This window comes from Anser anser, assembly GCF_964211835.1.
Source record: "Anser anser genome assembly, chromosome: 4".
NCBI classification, from domain to species: Eukaryota; Metazoa; Chordata; class Aves; order Anseriformes; family Anatidae; genus Anser; species Anser anser.
The window spans coordinates 9,254,895-9,277,958 of record NC_139724.1 but is presented as its reverse complement, the minus strand read 5'-3'; the positions used below and the strand labels follow the sequence as shown (position 1 = coordinate 9,277,958).

Genomic DNA, 23,064 nt, shown 5'->3' with positions numbered 1-23,064 from the left:
GCTGAGCTGTGAGCTAACCGGATGAATAAACCTGTGACCTTTGGGTCCTCGTTCCCTAGCTGTAAAATGAGATGTCACTGGGGAGCATGGGTAGGGGTGAGAGAGGAGGGCTGCTTTGCATCATTTTGGTTGTTTTAGACTTACCGCATAAACCTCCTGAAGTTTAATGCAAATTGGCTTTGTAATTCATTTCAGAATCTGTGTGCATCCTCATTTTAGGAGGAGAAGTCTGAAAGCATGGAAATGACGGTAGGAGAGGCCAAAAGGCAGGGGAGGCCTCCTCGTCCCTTCACATGCAGCTATCCCAGTAACAGTTAAAAAAAAAAAAAAATAATAAAAGAAGACAAGGCAACAAATGGGATGCTCTCAGAGAGATGAACAGGAGTGTGATGGCTGCTAGGAACACCACCGCGAAGCTCAAGAAGTTTTGAGCCAGCCCATCTCATGACATTGCCTTGACAGAGGAATGTATGTCATTTATCTCTTTCACATGGTGCACATGATCTTGTTAGCATATAGCAGTGGTTCTCTAAAGTAGGGATGCAGCTGGAACATACCAAATGATACGGAGGAATTAAAATACAAACATCGCCTCTGATAGCAGAGAGTAATCTGCTAGTATTGAATAGTTTGAAGAAAGTGTGGATAAGACTGTTTAAAAAAAAAAAAAGAAAATAGAGCATTTCCAAGGGTTATATATATATATATTATTATTTTTTTTTTTTTTAAGGAAATGTATTTGGTTTATTTTTTGTTGCATAAAGTCTTGTTTCTTCCTTCTCCTCTATAGATCACATTGAATATCCGGATACCTATCTGTGATTGTTGCACTAGGAATTGTACTGCTTTCACTCAGCATCCTGACAAGGGAGCCCTTCTGCACAAAGTCAATTGAAAATTTGGATAGTTCCTGATTAGTTTTGAACATTTTCTCTGAGGAATATAACTCTTCTAAAACACATATTTTATCTAAAGAAAATAAACATTTTTTTTGGAAATAATCCCACTGGTAAGCAGCAACAGCAATAAACTTTCCAACAAGAAATTGGATACATAATTTTCAAAAGCTCAGATATCTCATATTTTTGTTAGTAGTTTCCAAACTTGGAATTAGATTAGATAACAATGGAGTGGAAATTAAAGTATCATTTTGTGGAGAAAAGCGTTTAAGTAGGAAATCCCATGCGCATATTGTGAATGCAGCATCTCATGTTTACAGCTTAATATCAAAAAGAAAAAAAAGCTGATAAGGAACAGTACCTATAAGTCAGCTCCATCAGTTATATACTAACTTGGAAATGGTAGATGTTATGTGTTATATGAAGGAGGTATTGTGTATTAAATGACTGTTATCTGGAATAAATGTATATTACAAGATTATCTTTCCTTGTGTTAGAGTTAAAATCTAACTAAGTTCTTCCCAAGATGTAAAAAAATCAATAACCTGTGACCGTTGTTTTCTTTTTAAATAATATTTTTTGTTAAATACATTTGCAGATCACAATTGCAGGGTATTTTTAATACTGGTTATCCTATAAATATCAGGATAATTGATTGTTCCCAACTATGATGCCTCCGCCTTGGAGTTAAATATTTGCTGTCTTTCTGGCAAGGGACCAGATTTTCCTTCTCTTTGCATATAGTTATTGTTAAGTTTCCTACCTTTTTTTTTGGTGTCACGCTCTCAAAAGCTAGGTATCCTAGCAGTGACTTGAAGACCTCTTTGGTGGCCCCTTCTTTAAAAAAAAAAAAAAAAAAGAGAGAGAGAGAGAACAAATCCCTGCCATCTGTTTTAATAAAACCATCATCTCTTCTCCAGTGGCATTTTTTATTTTGCCTACAAGGTAAACCACGAGAAGCCTAAAAGCCATCAGCCCTTCTCTTGATTGCACTGACTGGAGACCTTGTGTTGAGCTAGATAAATGAGAACCACTGTGGTGTATCCCTGGCACAGGCAGACCCACTTTAAAGGGAGCTGGGGAGCAAAAGGGGAGCACCAGTGTGCATTTCACATCCTAACTTTGGAACCTGCTTGTAGTCATCTGGAAATAGTTACAAATCCTGTATTGCTCAACGTCTCTATTTTATTTGTAATTCCAGGATTTTCTTTTTCTTTCACCTTTCTACTGTCATATCCTATGCAGCCTGAATATTGCTTTGTGCCTGGTTGAAATAACATTGTTTGCCAGCTTACAATCAAAGGGAGTGCTGAGAAAAACAGCTGAGCTGCATTAGGCAGAGGCAGCCTGGACTGCATTTCTTTGCCGCCGAATAACACACCACAGGTGCAGGATTAGCCCAGCGCACGGTGCTGTGTTTTCTTAGCTCGAGCCCTCTGAACCACGCTCTGCCTCCTCACATGACTCTCATCTTCGGGGAATCTGGCAGCTATGTAGCGAGCCCACAGAAACTGCCTGTAAGTAGATGGCTTAGCATTCCAGCTCACAAAGTGCTTTTTTTTCCCCCCCCCTTCCATTTTCTTCTTTTTTTTTTCTTTTTTTTTTCCCTTTTTAATTTATTTTTTAAGAGTGCTTTAAAGAGACTTAAAAAAAAAAAATGAAGTTTTGCTGAAAGGTTATAGAGGGAAACGTGTGATTGGGGAAAAAAAAGAAAAAAAAAAAAGGCAGCTTAACTGGAGTAAGGCATGGCAGTGTGGGGCTGTCCCGTGGGGCAGCAGGCAGTCTGATGCTTGCTACGTGCCTCTTCTCTCTGCTCTTCTATGGCCATGGCGTGCCAGCGGCATTTTGTGTTTGAAGGTTGTGTTGCACCCTTCTGGGGAGTTGTCCTGAAGATCTGCAAACGCTTAGGTCCTTTTTTGTCAGTTTAGGTTTAAGGAGAGAGATGGTATATTTCCAGAGAAAATACTGCAGCTAAAACAAAAGATTTCCGATTCTCCTTTTAGTGAAGAAGAAGAGATTTTTAGAAGTCCTGATACTTGGCATTCAGCCTGACAATTTACGAGGGAATATACTTTAATATTAATCTTTACTTTTGAAATTAATTTAAAAGTATTTTTTTTAGTGATAACGACCAAGTTTGATGCCAACTTTGCATTTTGAGCATAAATTATAGAGTCGGAACTGGTTTTAGCCTTAGCAATAGGCACCTTTCTGTCTGATTTTAAAGTTATGATGGCAGCGTATAACACATGTATGTTGGTGCTTATTAAAATCAGCATCTATTCTATACATCTTAAACACTAATTAAAAGGAGAAATACCAAAATAACTAAAAGAAATGTATTTTTTCTCCCAGAGCTTGTTTTCATCACTGTTCATGTATAGCTGGGTGCTGAAAAAGACCAGTTTTACATTCGTCCAGAATTGTTTCTTGCTCCAAACTCTGTAGAGAATGTTTAAGAAAAGGTAGTCACACAACTCTTAAAACTTCTGTTCAAGGAGCTGTGCACGTGGGATACTAGTTCTAGCGGTGTTCGCAATAAATATTTCTTCCTTAGACACATATATGATTATGTTAAAAAACAAGCCTAGCAAACCCAGTGGGTCTGACAGCATGTTCCCTGTCTTCCGGAGGTGGCGGTGTGTGGCAGCCTGCCGGAGGGGACCAACTGATTCTTTGGTGGCAGTGCCATCAGGGGTGGATGGCATGTGCAGATGAGCTCAGCAGATGCTCTGAAGTGTGCAGACAGGGAAATGCTTTCAGGCTGCTCAAACACTTTGGGAAAACCATAGCACTTACGTCTGTGGTCAGAATTGATTATTGTTGTTTCACGCATGCAATTAATTTTGGTTTGCAATAGAGATGCCTTTCACCCCCCCCCCCTTTAAATGGATTGATTTGTTTTCTGTCAAAGTGAATAAGTCAATGGCATTTTATGTTGCTTTCAGCCGCGTTTGCAGAAGACAAGTTTTGTGCCTCAGTCCTCCTTCTCAAACACAGAGATCTTCTTCATTGCGTACTATTTCTATCCATGCAGCTCAGACCCCTATTCAGTGTGTGTGGTTGGGCCAACAGTAGCAGCAGTCAGTTCAGTTTGCTCTCTGCTCTGGCAGCTGAACAGTGCAAGAATTTATCCTGTCACTTGTTCAATTACTTCAAACGCCGCCTGGCCTGGTGACTTGGCAGGGTGGCATTTGCCTTGGGGTAGAAAAAGTCTCGCAGATACTCGAGTGCTTCATTCAGCAAAATTGAGTTGGTGAGTGTGTCATAACCACACGTGATTTAGGGGTGTTGATGGCATCTACCCCTGAAAAATGATCAAAACATACTAGTGCTTGCTTCAGATACCAACTAATCTGCCCTCCTGGCAGATAGATGGGCACTTGATGGAAATTCGTAGGGAGCAGATGATCTGGGAAGCACTTGTGATGAGCTAAACGATAAACCAAGTTGAAAGAAAGTTATATGGAGAAACAGCCCCAAAATGGAGCTATGATTCTTTAATGTTTTTATATAAATGATTTGGATGAAAGACTCGAATGCATACTAAGTAAGTTTGTGGATGACATTAAACTGGGAGGAGCTGTTGACTCCCTTGAGGGTGGAGAGGCCTTGCAGAGAGATCTTGACAAATCAGAGGGCTGGGCAATCACCAACAATGTAAAGTTTCATAGGAGCAAGTGCTGGATTTTGTACCTAGGATGGAGCAACCCAGGCTGTATGTACAGTTTTGGGGGTGAGAGGCTGGACAGCAGCTCCGCAAAAAGGGATCTGTGGGTTCTGGTTTACGGCAAGTTGAACATGAGCCAGCAGCGTGCCCTGGCAGCCAGGAGGGCCACCCATACTCTGGGGTGCATCATGCACAGCATTGCTAGTTGTTGGTTGAGGGAAGTGATTGTCCCGCTCTGCTCTGCTGCGGCCTCACCTCAAGTCCTGTGTGCAGTTCTGGGCACCACTGTACAAAAAGGACATAGAACTGTTAAGAGAGTGTACAAAGGAGGGCTACAAAGATGGTGAAGCGTCTAGAGAGGAAGGTGTGTGAAGATCAGCTGAGGTCTGTTGGTTTGTTCAGCCCAGAGCAGAGCAGGCCGAGGGGAGGCCTCATGGCGGCCTGCAGCCCCCTCACGAGGGGAGCGGAGGGGCAGGCGCTGAGCTCTGCTCTCTGGGGACAGCGACAGGACCCGAGGGAACGGCATGGAGCTGGGACAGGGGAGGGTCAGGCTGGGTGATAGGGAAAGGTTCTGCACCCAGAGGTGGTCGGGCACTGGGACAGGCTCCCCAGGGCAGTGGTCACAGCACCAAGCCTGCTAGAGTTCAAGAAGTTTTTGGACAATGCTCTCAGACATGTGGTCTGATTTTTTGGGTGGTCCTGTGTGGAGCCAGGAGTTGCACTCAATGATTCTTGTTGGTCCCTTCCAACTCAGGATATTCTGTGGTTCTATAGAATCATTTAGGTTGGAAAAGACCTTCAAGATCACCAACTCCAGTCATCAGCCTGACCTACTGAATCCCATCACTAAAACATGTCCTTAAGAAATACCATTAAAAATAGCACATGCTTATGCTATAAGATAGCTATATAACAGCTATTTCTTCTTCCTGTGAACTCTACACAATTTGTTAAGAGAAGTGAGAGGGAACAATTACATAGCAGGATTGAAACAGGAGTTTGAGAACAATGAAGAAGGTTGCTCTCTAGGCTGATCTGGAGGTATGTATGTCACATCTACTGAAGAACAGCCAAAGCAAATCAGTCAGAAGGGCACTGGCTCCTGCAAGCGTGGCAGGGGCACCTGCTCAGTACATTTTAATGTACAGGTGCAGTTTTTGGTGTTGGAGTGAGAGAGCTAGCTGATATTTTTATCTTCCAGCCACTATATTTATCTTGACTACCGGGCATAGCATTCTTGGGTTTCTTTTCCTTGGAAAAGGGAAGAGGAGTGGTGATGATTTATTAAATGCATCTGAGAGTGCCACAGGGTGAAGGCTGTCTGTTGCTGCTTTTCTTAAATGCTTCTCATTCTCTTAATGCCACAGTCAATCAGAGTATTATCTGAAATGATAAGAAATAAAAATCTACAGCTTGTCCATTACTATCTTTGATGCCTTCTTAGAGATCAGATAGCAAAGCATAATTCAGTAGTAACAACATCAGATAGTATTGCTTCCTGTCTGAAATTCTTTTTCTCTTGCTAGTGTTCAGGGAGGTTTTCAAGATTGCTTGCAAAGGCGTTGGCCAAATATCATGATGGTGGCATTCAGTGTTTGCTGCTGGGAACTGCAAGCACGTGTGGGGATTTGCAGCTTAAGAACAGAAGTAACAAGCTTTGGTCTGTAATAGCAATCTTCCTGTCTCTCTTTCCATAAAAAGTTGCTGAAGGTACTGTGGCACAGACCCTGAATGCTGTCTGCAGTTTAACGTCCAGACTGCTCATCTCACATCTTGTTATCTGAGCTTCCATTCCCTGTTTTGATCCAGTGATGCTCATAGATGGGGTTTTGCAGCTGAGCTTTAGTTGGTGTAGTTCATGAGTTTTGATTACGTTGGCTTGACAGTGTCCCAAGATGCTGTCAAGGAAGAAATGAAAAAGAAAGGTTTGTTACATAAAAGTGATGAGAGATAAAAATAACCCGTCTTTCAAATAAATTGCTTCGGCAGTTTCACTGAAATAGTTAAATTTGTTTTCTGTGGTAAGGAATATTGCAAATTTGGCAAAGACATGAGACTATCATTTAATGTGCCTTTGTACACTGTAAGCTACTATTCAGTAACTTCATTTCCATTTGAGGTTATCTTGAAAAGTAGATGTAGGCATTCAGTGTGAACCAAATTGATAAATGAAACTACATAAAGTAATTCAACCATGGCAAACCTAAATTTCTGCATGTTATCATACAAAGCTAGGCTAATGTGCATCTGAAATGTCTGATTTTGTAGTACCTTAATGACTAACACTTCAAGGAGAACAGAACAGGTGTGATGTAGCTGTACCTTATCTCCTCTGATTTTTTTGACAGATGATGCTCGGTCATGACTCAGTCTTTTTCAGAATGAAGCCAGGAGAGATGGTCATTCTCAGATTGGACCCTGGATCTCAGTGTTTATGGAATATTTGTCTTAGTGGTCCAGTTTTATTACCTATTACCCTCATACATGCGTAAAACAGTAGCACTTTTCCATAAACATTCGCTAAATGTTTATTCATATTTAATGGGACAAGAACACACAATTCAGAAAAGTGTAATGGTAGATCCAGCATATGCTACTTGTAGATTTGCTGTGCTCTCAAAAAGATTAGAAAAAAGGAAAATTTTGATATCTTACTGAGGATGTGAAATACTTTTTTTTAACATTTGCAGAGATGAATGAAAAGGTAATTTATATTAAAAAAGTTTCTCTTTGGAATGGAACAATTACAAGTGGAACTAGATGATTATGAACAGTAGAATTAAGTGAGGGGTTTAATAGAATTGTAGAAATTCTTTAATAGAGGAAAGTTACAGCGGGTATATAGCTAGACTTCACTGTGTCTGGAAGGCAGGCTAAAACACTTTGCAGGGTCTTTCCTTTGGAATTTTGAAATAAGTCTTTCTTTTGTGCTTTTTTCTATCTGTTGGTACAGTATCTCATGTTATGAGAAGACAGCCAATGGGTTCTCATTTTTTCCAAATGAAAAATGACATAGATTAACTGTGGATAGCAGAAATGAGAGGAAACCAGGAAAAAGTAACACTCAATCAAACTATGATGTAATGGCGGACAGCAAATTATATGGGAGCTTTCCGTGGGTTATGACACCAAAGAAGCCTTTGCAATTTTAATTTACAAGTAATATGGCATTAATTTGAGTATTAATTTGAGGGGTCTCGTCTCAGTGGTTTTGTCACAGCTTGTTACATTCCATGCTGAACTTAACTAATAATATCAAGTATGATTAAGATAGTTTACACAGACTTTATGGGAGAAGGGTGCTTATCCTGTTCAAGCCAAATGCTAAAGCATTTTCTGAAAAAAAAAATAAATTAGTAGCAGATACGTATAGCTATATTGGTATTCAGTGAGAATTCCAATAATAGGGACAGGTTATTTGTTTTTAATTTAAGAAAACTGCCTTGACAAATTGTTTAAATTATATCTGATTGTAACCCTTGCTATTTACATCATGAATGAAAGCAAAAACATCCAAATTTTGAACTATAGAGATGAGAAGGTTGTACATGCTTTGGTGCATAGCAACTCCAACAGAGGTGTAAAATGAAGCAAATCATACAAGATAAACCCAACACTGCTACATTTCTGTTAGTATGCCATTTTATTACAATGGGTATATGTATATCAGATTAAAGCTATTTTCAATCACCATTTGATGCCAACCTCATTTGAAGCTCCCTAGTGCAATACAGTCATACACTGAAAAGGAGTGCATGTTGTTTTCATTTTTCTGGTATTTTTAATGCCAGATTTTGTTTACTGTGCTTTTGGATCAATTGTGCAGGTCTTGGCATCTGGCCTTTCCTAGTTTTGTATGGTAGCCTTGAATATCGAGCAAAAGGAGACTGTCATGATCCTTTTTTCCTTCTTTGTTATTATAATTGTCACCAATAAAAAATGTTTTACTGTTACCTCTTGACCATTTTACACAGCAGATCAGGCTGAGTTAAGAGGTATAATTTATTTCAACTTCTTGAACTGTAGTGTGTTTTCATTACTGACTATTTGCCAAAAAATATCCCATGGAAATTCTTTTATCTGATGACTGCAAAGTGCAGTGAGTTAGCAGTTAGTTATTTCCCTTTCTCTTAAAACAATCATGTCAATGGTGTAACACTGGCCTTGTGGGAAGTCATCAAGCTGCAGTTCATGATGTAGTATAGGAAACCCTAGCAGGGTGTTGTGTGATAGTTTCATACTTTAATACAAGTATGATTTGATGAAAAGCTCACTAGCTGTATAGGCCAGTGTAGGCTATAGATGAAGTAACCTTGTGGCTTAAAACCATTGAACGGAAATTCTATCAAGTTGACTGTTTTGCTACCTTCTGACCTAAAGTAGATTTAGAAGTTTTCTTTAATTCTTGTTCAGATGCTTTTGCGTATTTAATTTCCAGTCCAAAGGGCCTATCCGTAATACTCAAAGCTTCCTACATGTACCTTCTCAGAAGCAGCAAACATATCTTACTGTCAGTGAATGATGTAAGCTACTTTTTTTTTTTATAAGCATGGGAAAATATGAATGAATCATACTGTGTTAGTATGATGCTTCAAATACTGTGTAGAAAGAATAATCACAGTACTTTTTTTTCATCATTTAATTGTTTGTGGACCTTAATATCTATTTTAATAAGAAACAAGTCTGACTTTTACTCCTGGCAAACCCATGCAAAGGTTATAGAAGATCTGCTTTTATACTGTGATAGCTAGCTAGCACGTAAATCACATGGCTGCAGCACAGAAGTCAATCTGTTGAGGCAACTATTGCTAATTATTTATCCTCAGGGAACAAGGTGGCTTAAGATTTGGACTCCAGTAACAGAGTACAGAGCTTTTCACCTCCTTCATTACTGGACTTGTTGAATCAGGGTAGTGCCCAAAAGTCATTACCATCCGATGGCTCTGGGCCTGTGTGAAATGAGTTATTGGGCTTTATCCAGGTTCTAGTGGAGAAATTCCTGTCCAAGTCGCATAGCTACGGCTACAGCTGGCAAGGGTTGGAGTACTTATTGGCAGCCACAGCAGAGAGCTTGAGGACTGAATATATATTAGATGTGCTCTCTAGATGGGACTTTTATACTCTTACATGGATCAGTGCAGAGAAGCTTAAATAGATGGTTTTCTTTTTGTGTCTGTGGGTACCACCATCTTGCAGATAGCATCATTTAAAAAACAAAATGTATCTCATGCTGAGGGTTACTTCACTGTGGCTGTGGAGTGAGGTTATGTAATCAGTTTTCTATCATTAAAAAGAGAAATCGAATAACAGTGAAGGGGTTTGACACACAGGAAAGGGGAATTTAGTATTTAGATAATTAGTGCCCTAAGATTACCATGAAGTCTAGGAGGAATGGGAACCAAAAGTGAAGAATATTTCTAAGGCGGCTTATTTGTTGACATGGGGGTTAGTGGGGTTTTAGACTAGACACATTAGTCATTCCTATAGTCATCCAAGGTAATGCTTCCATTTTACAGCACATTACAATGTTTTCCTCACTCTCTTCCTGCTGACTTCATGATCTTCCTAGTCCCACCTTTTGGTAAAGTTCACCTTCAAATATGACAGAGAATCCCAGGTGAAGCACAGAAGCTACAGATAGACACTAACATTTGGAAAAAACAAACAGGCATACCTCTTCTGGGCACACAATTCCCTTTCTCAGTGGACATTCATGACAGAGGGCATCACATCACAACTGAGTCTGAGTGGTTCCAGTCCTACAGAGGAAAATCTCTCACAAACAGTACTCCAAATAGACTTAAGAGCCCTGGTGGACACCTGCCTGTTCTTGTGGTGGAAGGTACTTTGTACATGCTCATGAACCTCAGTAGATAAGCTGAGAAAAATCAACTAAACTTGATGTTGTATAGGTCTGAAGGTACAGACTCTTAACTGTTTAATTCCCCAGTGTAGCCAGTGAGTTTCTCAGCAGCGTGCAAGAACCTTGCTTCTGCTACCTCTTTTTCTGCAGTTGTTCTACATTGTCCTCCATTCAGTGGGGATGGGAAACCGGCTATAATAAGCAACAGAATAGGATATAGCAGAGAAGCAGCCAAGTTCAAATGGGATAGAATCCCTTGCATTCAAGGCACTTGGACATGGGTCCTTCAGAGAGCTTTTCAACACCAAAAGGGCTAGACAGAGCCCTTTAATTTCTAGACAGAGCCAGGTCTGCATGAACTGGATGCGTTTGTTACAGCATGGCAGCAAAAGCAAGAGCAGTAGGCTGTTAGCCATCCCAGCTGTGTGTTTCACACCTGAAATCAGGAAGAACTTGTTTCCAGACTCTGGAAAGCTCTTGTCATGATGGGATTCTTCCTACAAGTTACAGTTCTTGGAAGGGACTGCTGAAAATCTTTCTGCTCTGAAGTCAAGCAGACGTAAGTTTCAGTGGTGGTCTCTTGAATTCTAACTGAGCAGGAGGAAATTTCCGAAGTGGTCCTGAGTCACCTGTTGGGTGAGACATCTGAATTTCAGAGACAAGAGCCCATCTCTTTAGCTATGACTCAAGAATTTAAGGAAAGGAACAACAAGATAAAGCGAGAAGGATTTTTCTTTATAGAAGATGAAAAAGGGCCTGAGAATATCCTACTCGTACCTCTTTTAATTATATTTGATTTCATGCATTAGACACTGAACTGCAATGGTTTTCCACTAGTTTTGACCTGGGCATGAGCAGGAAACAAAATCTTAGGCTACATCCCCTATTTCAATCTCTTGGAAGTGTAAGTATGAATACCAACCAGCCTAAATCATACTAAGTCTTCTCAAACCAAATTATATCTCTCAACAGCCACCTGTGGTTTTGACAGTACTTCAGATTTCAGATTATAGTTCAGCAGCTCCCACCTGCCTCATTTTACCCAGGGATACAAACAGGTCTAGAGATGTAAGCTGCTGTTTACAGCAAGTTCTGCAGGAGCTGTTCTTGATCCTATCCCTAATGAGCGATGGGCACAAACTGCAATGGGGCACAACTCTTATTTATTGAAAGAGGTAACAAACAACTAAATGCCCTCCTTATAATACATACAACTGTAGGTTAAACTTAACTTTTTTTTTTTTTAATATTTCAAAGTGCTGAAGCTTTTCTTTTTTTTAATGCTAGGTGTAAAACACTTTCATTTTTGCATTCTTCCTTTGTTGAATAAAGACCCTGCTGAAATTGTAGATACCGTGTTGAAGAAGTGCTTACACAGGGCACAGGATTTCACTCAGTTGCCTCGTGAGCTAGAAGGTCATTGTGTTGCTATATGAGCTTGAAATTTGAAAATTCTTGACAGGAATATTAATAATTGAATATTCCCTGTCCAGTAGTAAGAAAGTAAATCTGATTGAAAGAACTTATTTAATCTCCAATCCTGTGACCCAGGGAGCAAACATCTCTTGATACTAATTTGCTGTATACAAGCTGCATTTTAAATTTTTATGTTGTGAGAAACAAACAGTGCATTTTCCCTTAAACACCTGCTGCATCTTAAGTTACAGCTATGAGCAAATAAATATGCAATGCATCTTGAGTGAACTAAACCACTGAGTTCTAATTTTGTCAAGATTTTAAAAGTATATTCAACAGCCACTTGTGTCATGAATGCAATTAATATTTTGATGCTGGGTACAAGAGTTAAAAGCCCATACTTTGTGTATGCTTCATAATGAGTTTTCTGGTTTGACTTTCTGAAGACGTGAACTAATCAAAACCTCAAATTGGTTTCAATGGGATGTATAGGTACTGAACAAATCTAAAGACCAAGCCATATGAGTTTTGTATTTCACAGATGTTATAATCTGGTATGGTGAATGATTGTATTTCACGTGCATCACCCTAATACTAATATGCAAGGAGTGCATGATCTTCAGAAAGCTAACATCTGTCTGAATACTATGTCTTTAAGTATAAAGCCCCACTTTCCTCAGAGCTAAGAAGTTTCAGCTTTTCCCCCAGTTTGCTAGGGAGAGCTCACATGAAGAAAACTAGAGCACACCTGCCAGTTGTTGCCAGTGCCTTTCTTATGCAAGGCTTTCCTGCCAGAGCTGGCAGAAGACAGTAGGACATGAAGCTGGGAGGTAACATGCATCCACACCCAGAAGCATAGGCTAGGCTTCCTTAGTCCTCCTAAGGGCATGGGCTGCTTGATCAGCCCTGCTCATTCTCCAGTCTCTGCTTCAGTGCCTTTCAGCTTGTTCTCAGTCGTTGCTTTCCATCTAAGCCCTGAAATAGATGCTTGTTCCCATCACCTCTGCCTGTTTGTCTACCCCATCTCTCCCTAGGGAGCTGAAGAGGATAGAGTTTTCTGTCAGCTCCACAATATATCAGTTCCGGTGATGGAGATATGAGGAGGATTTTAATTAGAGCCAAATGGTATTGTACAATAATGCCAATTGTTTCTGAAAACTTAACAGTAAATGAAGAATTTCAAGCCTGCTCTTCAACTACTCTGTTGGAGACAGTGTTCATAAGGGAGCCTTTAGTAAGAATTCTTACAGGGAAGCAAGAGGAAAGTGAGAAACTGCCAGTTGAAGCTTTTCATGCTGATCTCATTTTGTCTTTGAGGCTTAAAATATTCACAAGCACCAAAAGCTGATATTTGAGTAGAACTGGGGCAGGGGGAAGAGCAAGTCACTTAAACAGCTCCTAGCCCCTCACCAGCATCTCTAGCTCTACTGCACCAGGTCCATGTTTCAGTACTCTGATATTTTCAGGAGTAATCACCTCCATGAATTTCAGCATTTTTCATTCTAGGACATGTTCTTGCATTTGACTTGGTTTATAGATTTTTAAAGAATATGAACTGTTTTTCCTTGTCTTTCAAGTAGTGCTTGTACAACTCAGTGACAAAGTGCTGTTGAACTTGAAAAAACATCACTTTCTGTTAAGTCTTTGCTAAATTGCATGTCCATGTTCTGCTCTGCCTTGAGTACTGTAAATCCCGCTGTTTTAGTTTCAATGAGTGTAGATGTGTGCCAAGTATAGAGACAGAGAAAGTGCAAAGGTGTAATCAAGGATCTGACCTATGTAGTGCAATAGGAGAAAAGCCACACTCCAGTCTGAAAAGCACACCATCTCTCTGCAATGCTGCCAGCAGCAGAAATTGAATATCAGCACCTTTGATCTAAGGTCACTGAGGCCCAGTAAACCTCACACACCACAGTGACTATTTGAGTAGTCTAGAGAAAACGGTTCTGTAGTGAATTCCTGGTTCAAATAGCTTTCTCAAATTTTGATGGGTAGGAATACTTTAAACCATTCATTCCAAGTCTTGAAATCATGCCTTGAATTTTTTCTCTTCCCCCTTAATTTCTAGCCAGTTTTCTGGACAACATGCCCTTGAGAAGCTCCAGTAAGTTGAGCATGGAAAGCAGAAAAGAAGATGGTGAGAGCACAGCACCTGCCCCTCCACCAAAGAAGCTGTCTTGTCAGTGCCATCACCATTGTCCAGAGGACTCTGTCAACAGCACCTGCAGGTTTGTGAAACATGTGGTTGTAAAACCTGGGAAAACTTGTTTGTGGTAGTTCTGCAGTCCCAAGTTGGATATTATGGTTCTTGTTTGAACAAATGAGTTGTTTATACCTGTCTAAAAGTTAGATTTTTTTTTAACCTAGATGCTAACTACACATCTATATTTTAATGTTAGGGTATTCACATCTTCCAAGTTTTGGATACTTGTATTAATTCTTTGCATATGAAAGGTAGAAGCTGGTCTTTAAGAGGTACATGCAGTTAATGAGATGGGACTTAATGGAGATACATTGATGCATCTGTAAATGCTTATAAATTTATAATCACTCTTCATGAAGCACCATTTATTATAAGAAACCTGCTCTTGATAGGCTTTTTATAACAACTGAAAGGTCTCTTGTAGGCCCTCAAGCCTTTGTTTTTTCTTGCTTCCAACACAGAATAAAGGTCCTCTCTTCTGAGGTGAAACGTTAAGTATTTTCTTATAATAGCTGTATACTCTTCTGTTTGGTTTTATGCAGCAGTGTTTGGTTAGAGTAATACAGACTTTCATTTGGGTTGGAGTCTGCTTCCCCACGGGTCAGAAGTGAGACTTTCCTGCCTCCCTGGGAGAGGCATGTCCAGCTGTGCAGTCCTGTCACTCTTGAAGGGTCAGCTCCGTATTATACTGACACTGCCTGCACCAGGAGAAGAAACCAAGAATATCTGCAGTTGGAGCATGCTGCTCTTTCCCACCCCCAAATAGGGTGCTCATGCAGCACATGCACTATTGCTGCTGAATGAGGGTAGTTGTCTACATGCATCTCATGACAAATCAGGTGTTACTGTTTGCCTTTGAAGCAAGGTAGGGATGAGCACTTGATCTGTTTCAACTTTTTAATCTGCTTACTTAAAACAAGTAAAATATGAGATATTCACCATCTGCTATCGTCTAGTAGAGTTGAGGGTCTGCAAGAAGCATCAGAGCAGGCCACAGGACAAGCCAATTGGGTATGCAGTTATATCTGAGGTGAGACAGTCTAACACTGTCAGTATTGGCTAGCTCTTCACAGCAGCATGTTGAGATAGATGGAGAAATGCCTGAGGTTGCTGAAGACTACATTGCTGTTGGGTTTTTGAGTGTTTTGTAGCCTTAGTTCTGCTCAGCCTCCATTTTCACACTGAAGTATATCAAAGTTCTTGTTGATAGCCATAAATACTACTTCCCTCTTTCTACCCTCTTCCTTCAAACCCATGCTCAATCTAAACATTGGACCTAACTGCTCTCACATGGCAGTCCGTTTAAAGAGTTGTAAAAACCCTCTGAGATACCAATTTGCAGATCCCCTGCAGTGTGAATCAGCTGTTTCCTGTTCCTGCCCAGCCAGAGCCACTGCTTTCACACATGCTATCTTACATGTAGTAAACAGCGAAGATGCAGATGACTTAACTCCATGAACTGGAAAGCACAAGAGGATCCATGCTAAGGAACCCATTGAACAAGGTTTATACTTCAGCTGGGCAGGCCTGAGATTGCACATTGTTTCACAGACAGCACTTACATTATTATTATTTTTTTAATGTCAGCCAAAAGACAAATTTCATCCAAACCTACTCCTTTATCCTATCCTGTGCTGTCACCTGAATGCTGCCCACCTTGCCCAACAAGCTGTGGTGTAATTGGTGAAAAGTTTAGAGAAATACAAGCCTAAAATTTTTAATTAATTGAAATTAAATACTTTCATGGTTTACCAGCAATACTCCTTTTCGGAATAGTAAAAATTGCTGTGGCTCCCCATACCTTGGGGTGAGAGCTATAGCAGGGTCAAAGGAAAATAGGTGCAGCATCCCTTGTTTTTCTTACATCTCCTTAACCTCTAGTCTAATATTTTACTTCTTCAATTCCCTATTATTTAGATGGAATTAAGGGTGAAAAATGTAAAGGGAACTTGTATCGAGGAGGGAGTTTTACATCTAACATTAGGAAAGTAATTTTTAGGTATCTGGTTAGCTGCTTGGGTTGAGACCAGCTTTCAAAAGATTTGACCAAGTCCACTCAGATAAGCGGGGATTATTAGTTTCCCCTGTGTTGGGGATCATTATACTAGTCAGTCTGTAACTTTCCTGTTAGCCTGAATGACTATTGGCACAGTTTGAAAGCACTCAGGAATTCTCATTTAACATCACTATAAAGGCAACTTCACCATATTGAAGTTCAAGTAGTATTGATTGTGCTGTTTGTCTGAAGAATAAGTGAACTGTTCAGATTAAAAGTTATTGCATTAATTATCTTCCTCCCTCAGATGTAGTCACTAAAAGCTTTCTACATTTCACAAAAAATCAAATCCTCTCAGCATCTCTGTCAATCTGTTAAGACTTGAGCTGCACTTGGGTCTACAGGTCTCTCAGCTGCCTGAGCTCAGCAAAGCATCACGCTGTCCTTGCTGAAGCTCCCACTAAAGCAGGGAAGCTTTGTGTGCCCAGGAGCAAGGGGGAGCTCCTAGAGTTCAATGGGAAGGCATTTCCAGGTGTGCTTTAATTAAACTTCTCAGAATAAGAGGTATCCCTATCACAGTCACTGTTAGACAATTTCTTATTAGAAGCAGTCTGCCATCCCATCTGAAGGTTTTAGTCTGGGACCACAAATATTTATCTGTCAGGTTATGGAAGCTGACTGTAGCAGCAGTGTCTTGAGAGTTTATATAAAAATGAGGCCATCTGGTGGCCATTTGAAATCCTTTCTGTAACTGTTTTTAGAAGTTTAAAGTCAATATTCTTGAGCCACAAGTGTATCAGATCCTTGAACAGCCTGCTGTGTTCCTGCATAGAATTCTGCTCTCTTTGTACTTCTACAGCTTAAGTGCAATAATACTTTAGGAAGCTATCAATAACACCACAGCTTCAAATTCATATTGTTTTCTATACAAACAGCAAATCAATATCTTGTTTGAAGAATATGCTTTAAGGTGAGATAGTCCACAAGCACACCAAGTTGTAGAAGACCCATTACAGGGATAGTTCACCAAGAAGAGGGCTGGTGGCAGGGAGCAGTAAGGGGGCTGCTCTGCCTGGCGGACCAAGCCATGAGCAGAGGGTGATGCTAGGGCTAGCCATGCCCTCACCCACCATTACTCTTTCCCCAAGGGTACCTGAACGCAGCAGATGGCTTGGGGTCCCTTGATGGCCATAGCAAGTGGTCAGCCAGCTCCAGGCAGGAACAGTAGTAGATAGGGCTGGAGATGGGCATTCTTGTACTATATAGCTTGGACCTGAGCTTAAATAGAGCTCCTGGGCAAGGGCATGGGCAGGGGGTGGGGGGAGTCCCAAGTGGGGCCACTCAGGGTAATTAAAGCTCATTAGTGCACTCAGGGCCCTGATTATTAAAATTTTTGTAGAGTTCGCAGTCCTCTGTTTGAAGGGTATGTTAACCTGCTGCAGTGTGTTGAAACTTTATTCTTCTTTGAGAACATCTGTATAATTCATAAAAGGCTTTCAATAAAGACACTCAAAGCTGCTTTGAAGACAACCAGGGCCTCGTTTCACTGTTCCATTTCAAGGTTTGCATGTACAAAATGAGCACATGCGCAGTTGTGTCTAATCATAATTAATTGCATATTTTTAAAAGTAGTGTTAGATTTAATTGGTTATGACTGTAATGGGTTTGCAATAAAGACAGAGGCTGATTAGGTACCTAGCTGTATTCTTTTTCCGTTCACAAATAAATGCTGACAGTTTTAGAGATCAGGCTGACAGGGTTTAATTTCTTATGGTTTCTGCCCGACTGTGTCTTGAGGTAGCTTTGGTTATCTAATGCAATAAAATAATTAAGCTGCTTTTCCAGCATTACCAGAGATGATAATTCACCTGACTGATTTTATTTTCGTTCTCATTTTCTCCAGATGATGGGATTGAATTTTCATTGTAATTTGGTGTGTAGAGGTATGAAGATTTCAATAGTGGGCCAAAACACTGAGTTCAAGCCCTCTTTCTTTTACTCGGCTTTAATTTTTAGGGTAAAGTTGTACCCTTTCTAATAAAGGAACCATGATGAGATGATGCCTTTCAATTTTATTCCATTTAACTTTATTTTTTAATGTAAGCTTTTATATAGGGCTGCATAGGAGGCAGTTAAGCCCACTTTGATGGTTAAAAATAAAAAACAAAAGTCAACGAATTCTTGTAAGCTCCACACTTTCCTCTGACAGGGCCATATGTCTTATACGTGACTCAGCAGGTGACTTCTCCCCAAGTGCTTAAACTTGAAGGCCAAATCTCCATCCCACGCTTTCCAGCCGTGCTGCAGAAATTACTTGTTTTTAGTTTTGCTCAGGGGTTGCCCATACAGGTTTTTAATATATACCTTATGCTAAATAGTAATACAAGTCCAGTCTCCCTGTACTGAGACCTGTTGTATTATTCTCCAATATATATTTTTTTTTTACCATGTGGGACTACTTTGGTGTTATTCTGCTGGAATACCTAAGACTTCCCTTGAGTATCACATTTACTTGAACCAAGAAAACATTCCAAAATAGCATATATCCATGTTAAGGCTGCCCTCGCATTAAAAAAAGAAGCTAAGTCATACAAATTCAACCACAATGTAGACAAAAAGAATTGGGCTCTGTTTAAATGTTGGGAGGCAAAAGAAACAAATAAAAAGAAAAGGGAAAAGTAATAGAGGAAAATGAGTAGCTTTATTTTGAATGTTTCCTTCTTAATAGTTGTCACATCTACTGAAACGGATTTTGCACATAAGCCAAAGGTGCTGGCGAACTTACAGAGGTACCCATGCTTGGTGCTACTGACACACCCCAAGTTATGCTGCCAGTTCTGTAGACCTGTCAAGTCTCATATACTCATCACGAAGCCTGGAAAGCTTCCTGAGCTGTCAACCTCTTAGTAGGTTGGCATTGTGGCTTGTGTTCTGCATTGTGACCCTGCATGTCAAGGAAAACAGCTTGATCTGAATTGTGATTTAGTAGGGCAATGCAAGACACATCCACTGGGCTGGGCTGGGCCTCAGTCCTGGGAGAATAGTATGGGCAGGTAGTTTAGAGATATATTGACTGATAGACCTACATGAGATATAGTATATATGAAAAGATGCTCTGCTGGGATGTGTTGGGTACACTCTGTTCTCTGTCTGTAGCATCATAGGGTCATCACTGAACACCATTACAATGAACTTTATTGTAGTGGCTTCGGTGCGATGCCAAAAGGTGCCACTCATGGCAGAGCATGGTAGGACAGGCAGCACCATCTTGAAGACTACTGGGGCCAGAAATTTCGTCCTGCTCTAAGCCAGCTTCTTTGCTTTGTTACATCTGCATGGCTCTCCTTGCCTTCAGAGTAGCTGTGCAAACACGTGAAGGTGCATCTGGCTCGACAACTGTGCAATGCTCTTCTCACTTGGTTTCATGTTACTTCCCTGATGCACAGCCACTAGCTGTATTATTTTTTTCCTGGCAAATTAGCCTGTATTGAACACATTTACAAGGGCTCTTTGTTTTCTGGACAGTATCCAGAGACAATGTTTTGATAAATTTGGCTTTCATTGTCTTCCTTAAGTGAAGGATGTGACAAAACATGTGAATTAGATGCAGATTAGGAGTCAGACAGTTTTTGAGTTAGGTTATTTCAGCCAACCTTTACAGAAGTATATGAACTTCCCAGTTTCTGGAGAAAAAATAATTTAACATTTTTTAATCATCTTTTAAAAACAATGCAGAAATTTGTCGTGTTGTTTTGGATGGAAATGAAAAGACAGTGTAATTCTTTCTGATATCAAAACCAGGAACATAAAGAGGAAGGGTGGACAAAAATAACAACACCCATATGGACTCAATTGCAAATAAAATTAAAGATAAGGAATCTTTTCATCAGGTTATTTAACCCATCTGCTTGCTATAGGCACTGAATGAAGGAACAATGTTGTTTTTCCAAGCTATATATTGCCATACCTGGCTGTGTCACACATACAGAGAGCAGGACAGGAAATCGTCAGCAGTCAAGTTTTGGTAGCTAAGGTATTGCATCTTCTGTGAGAAATGGCTGTTGGCCAGTAAGGACATCTGCATGAGCAGCTGCAGAGCTGTTGGCCTCTGTTCATCTCTTCTAACATTTAGTAAAGGTCTAAGTTAAGATCGCTTCTTTCATTTGGGTAATCTGTAATTGTAGCAGCACCTTCTACATCAGTGTCTGCCAGTGTTTCTGTTATAAGCTCCCTCTATTTTCCTGGCATGTGTCTTGGCTGTAAAAATTCACTCTTGGCTGTAAAAATTGGCTCTTGGCAAATATGTGACATACCAAATCTGTGCTTATTAGTGATCACATCCAACATGTATTTAATCGCTCTCCTGCATCATACCCCAATAAGATAATGCTGTGGTGGAGGAGGATAGCGGATGTGTACCTGGATGTATTCAATAACCTCAGGTTGAATTCCTTCTTTACTCAGCAATCACAGATTCTCAGTCAAATTTCACAAAATTCAGATTACACAGTGTAAGAAAAAAATAATTCTGCATGGGGAAAAAAAAAAAAGCTAGGAAGTAGAGAATAGATTTTTATTATTGCTTTGTACATGTCAGCCATGCACCTATGTTTCTGTTTGTGCTGTCACCAAAATAAACATAAAATTAGAGATGATACAGACTTAGCAGAATTATTTCTAACTTGTTAGAATAGTAAACCCACTTTCATTTCTACCACGGGCAAGTATGAGGTAAGGCAGTCAATAAAACAGCAGGGGTGCTCTGTGCACTCTCCATGCAGTGTGTAGTTCGTTTGACAGCCTATGAAGCAGAAGAGCTTGGGGTGGGAAGGCAGGTAAGAGAGACTTCTTTCTTTTCAGAAAAGTCACCTCTACCTCTTGCTCAAATGAGAAATCTTCAATAAAATAAAGAATTCTCATGTTGCATGAACACTTTTTATTTTTTTGTTCTTAGAGGTAGAAACAACTTGTACTAATATTTATTCTGCTCAGCATTGCTATTTTAATTGTCTCATGCTGTCTGTCATTACTCTATTGTTGTCTGTAAAGAATGTGGTTTACCCTTATTGTTGGAGCTGTATAACTTTTCCATTTTGCTCTATCCAATCTAATTTTGTTTGTCTTTTTAAATCTGGAGTAAAATTGTCAGAGGGACTAAAGTGCTTGAGGATCCTAATTCCAATTTTCTGAAATGAGCTAAGTATCAGAGTCCCCTGGCAAGGAAGAAAAAGTGAAATAAAATTGCTGACTTTCCCACTTCTTTTTTCAAACAATTTGACTTTTTCTTCCACCGCTTTCTTTCGGTGAACTGAACATTTTATTTATTTATTTATTTATTTTGCTGTGGACTGCTAGCTGTGGAGTTCATTTTTGTGTTTCACTTGATTGCAATTTATTGTTTTGTTGCTCTGTCCCCTGGGTTAAACTTACTCATTACTTTGAATCAAAGGCACCATGCAAACAAATAAAATCTAATCTAATCTAATCTAATATTCTACTCTAATGGATTCCTTACAGTCTCTCTTCTTGGCAATCCTATCATTCCTATCTTAAGCTTCAGCAATGAAATCAAGGTGGCTGTTGCCCAGAAGGGTTGCTGTCTCCTTTGCCTTGCTCGTATGTACAGTGTCGGAGAAAGGTAGAGGTCCTCACTCGCTTCTCTGAGAAAGCAATTTGTAACGTACAGCTGGTTACTTTTCAAATCCAGAAGTCAATAACCAGTGATAAATTATGATTTGAAGTAATAAGCTTACTGTGGCTAGACCCTGCACCACTAATATAAAAATACGCCACAGCAAATATTTGACATGATCCTTTCCAGCATATGTCTATCTGTAGCTAATACTTACAAATTGTGTTTATCTATCCAAAGTGTAACAGCTCCTCTCGATTCCTACATCTTCACTGCCTTTTCTGTTGCTGCTCTGTAAGACTGCCCTTTCCTTCTTGCAAGGAGCAAATCACCTGAAATTTTGCTGTGCTTAAATTTTCTAATCCTTTTTTCTTTTTATTTCCTTTTTTTAACTGAGTTTGTTTCTTCTCCTCGGAAAAATACTCATTGAGCATAATAGCCGGTCTTCTTTTCCTGGGAAAACAAGGGAGTAATTTATTTTTATGTGACTTAAATGCCTTGGATTAAAGAGTTCTTTTTTTATTATTATTATTATTTTTGGATCCTCTTCCTGCAAATCAGTCAATTTGTGTTTCTCGCACACGTTACATACCTTCCCCCCCCCAGCCCCCCCAGTGCTTAGAAATTAATGTATAGCAACCTCAGTAAAATGCAGCCCCCCTTTCCTGCCCTCCTCTTGCTTTCCATAGCATGGAGGCATTTGACCTTCATAAAGGAAGGACATTTATCACCAGCACCATCTAGCCATCTGTTAGTATACTTGTCCTTTGTGGTGCATGGTCATGTAAACAGGAGCATTATGGATCACTTCAGGCTTATAACCCAAGTAAACAGTTATGAAGGGTGTTGATGATAACTCAAGGACTCATACACACGAGTGTTGCAGTCTGTAGTATGGCTAAAACAGGAATCACAAATCACTCTTAATAATATTTTATGCTGAGTAACTCAAAAATGTTTCTCTCTCCAGGTCCCTGCCTTGCCTTGCTCCCACGCACAGGGCAGACCTGCGAGCACTGACACTCGTGTTTATGCAGGTCTCCAAAGCCTTCATACTCTAATGGCTGCAGGCATTTACAGAGAATTAAGATGTTTGTTAACGGGGTTTGTAGCTGTGAAATGTTGGAAAGGTAAGTATGTTGGCGGTGATCCGCAGTGCTGTCAGCTGTCCTGCACTGTAACAACAGGTTACTGTGGGTGTCTGAGTCTGCCAGCCTGCCTTTCTCCACAAGTGCAGTAGTGCTTCAGCTCTTTATATTTCACGATACTGTTAGAGGAAATACATTGTTAATGGCAGATTTTCCTTGCGAGGAAAAATGATGAAGTTTGTATTTAGCAGCACATTTTACACTTCAGAACCTTTTCATGATTCTTTCTTCCCAATC

The 23,064-nt window shown here is 40.0% G+C and overlaps 1 protein-coding gene and 1 long non-coding RNA gene across 16 annotated transcripts in view; one reads left to right on the top strand and one right to left on the bottom strand.

Annotated features, from left to right (window-relative positions):
• Positions 1-23,064, top strand: part of BMPR1B (bone morphogenetic protein receptor type 1B) — a 265,345-nt gene that overhangs the window by 218,524 nt on the left and 23,757 nt on the right. For 11 of the 15 annotated variants that reach the window (XM_083834570.1, XM_083834576.1, XM_083834577.1 and 8 more), the window contains one exon: positions 13,917-14,076. In XM_083834570.1, the coding sequence (XP_083690696.1) occupies positions 13,934-14,076 (143 nt within the window). In that variant the 5' untranslated portion in view covers positions 13,917-13,933. Of the gene's footprint in view, positions 1-790; positions 1,010-1,745; positions 2,417-13,916; positions 14,077-23,064 lie in introns of those variants that run through there. The other 4 variants (XM_083834580.1, XM_083834571.1, XM_083834578.1 and 1 more) reach the window with 2 other exon arrangements.
• LOC310898900 lies at positions 14,174-23,063 on the bottom strand. The gene is made up of 2 exons (XR_014583833.1): positions 17,201-23,063; positions 14,174-14,749 (listed from the first exon to the last, which is right to left on the bottom strand). It is a non-coding gene; the product is annotated as an uncharacterized lncRNA (long non-coding RNA).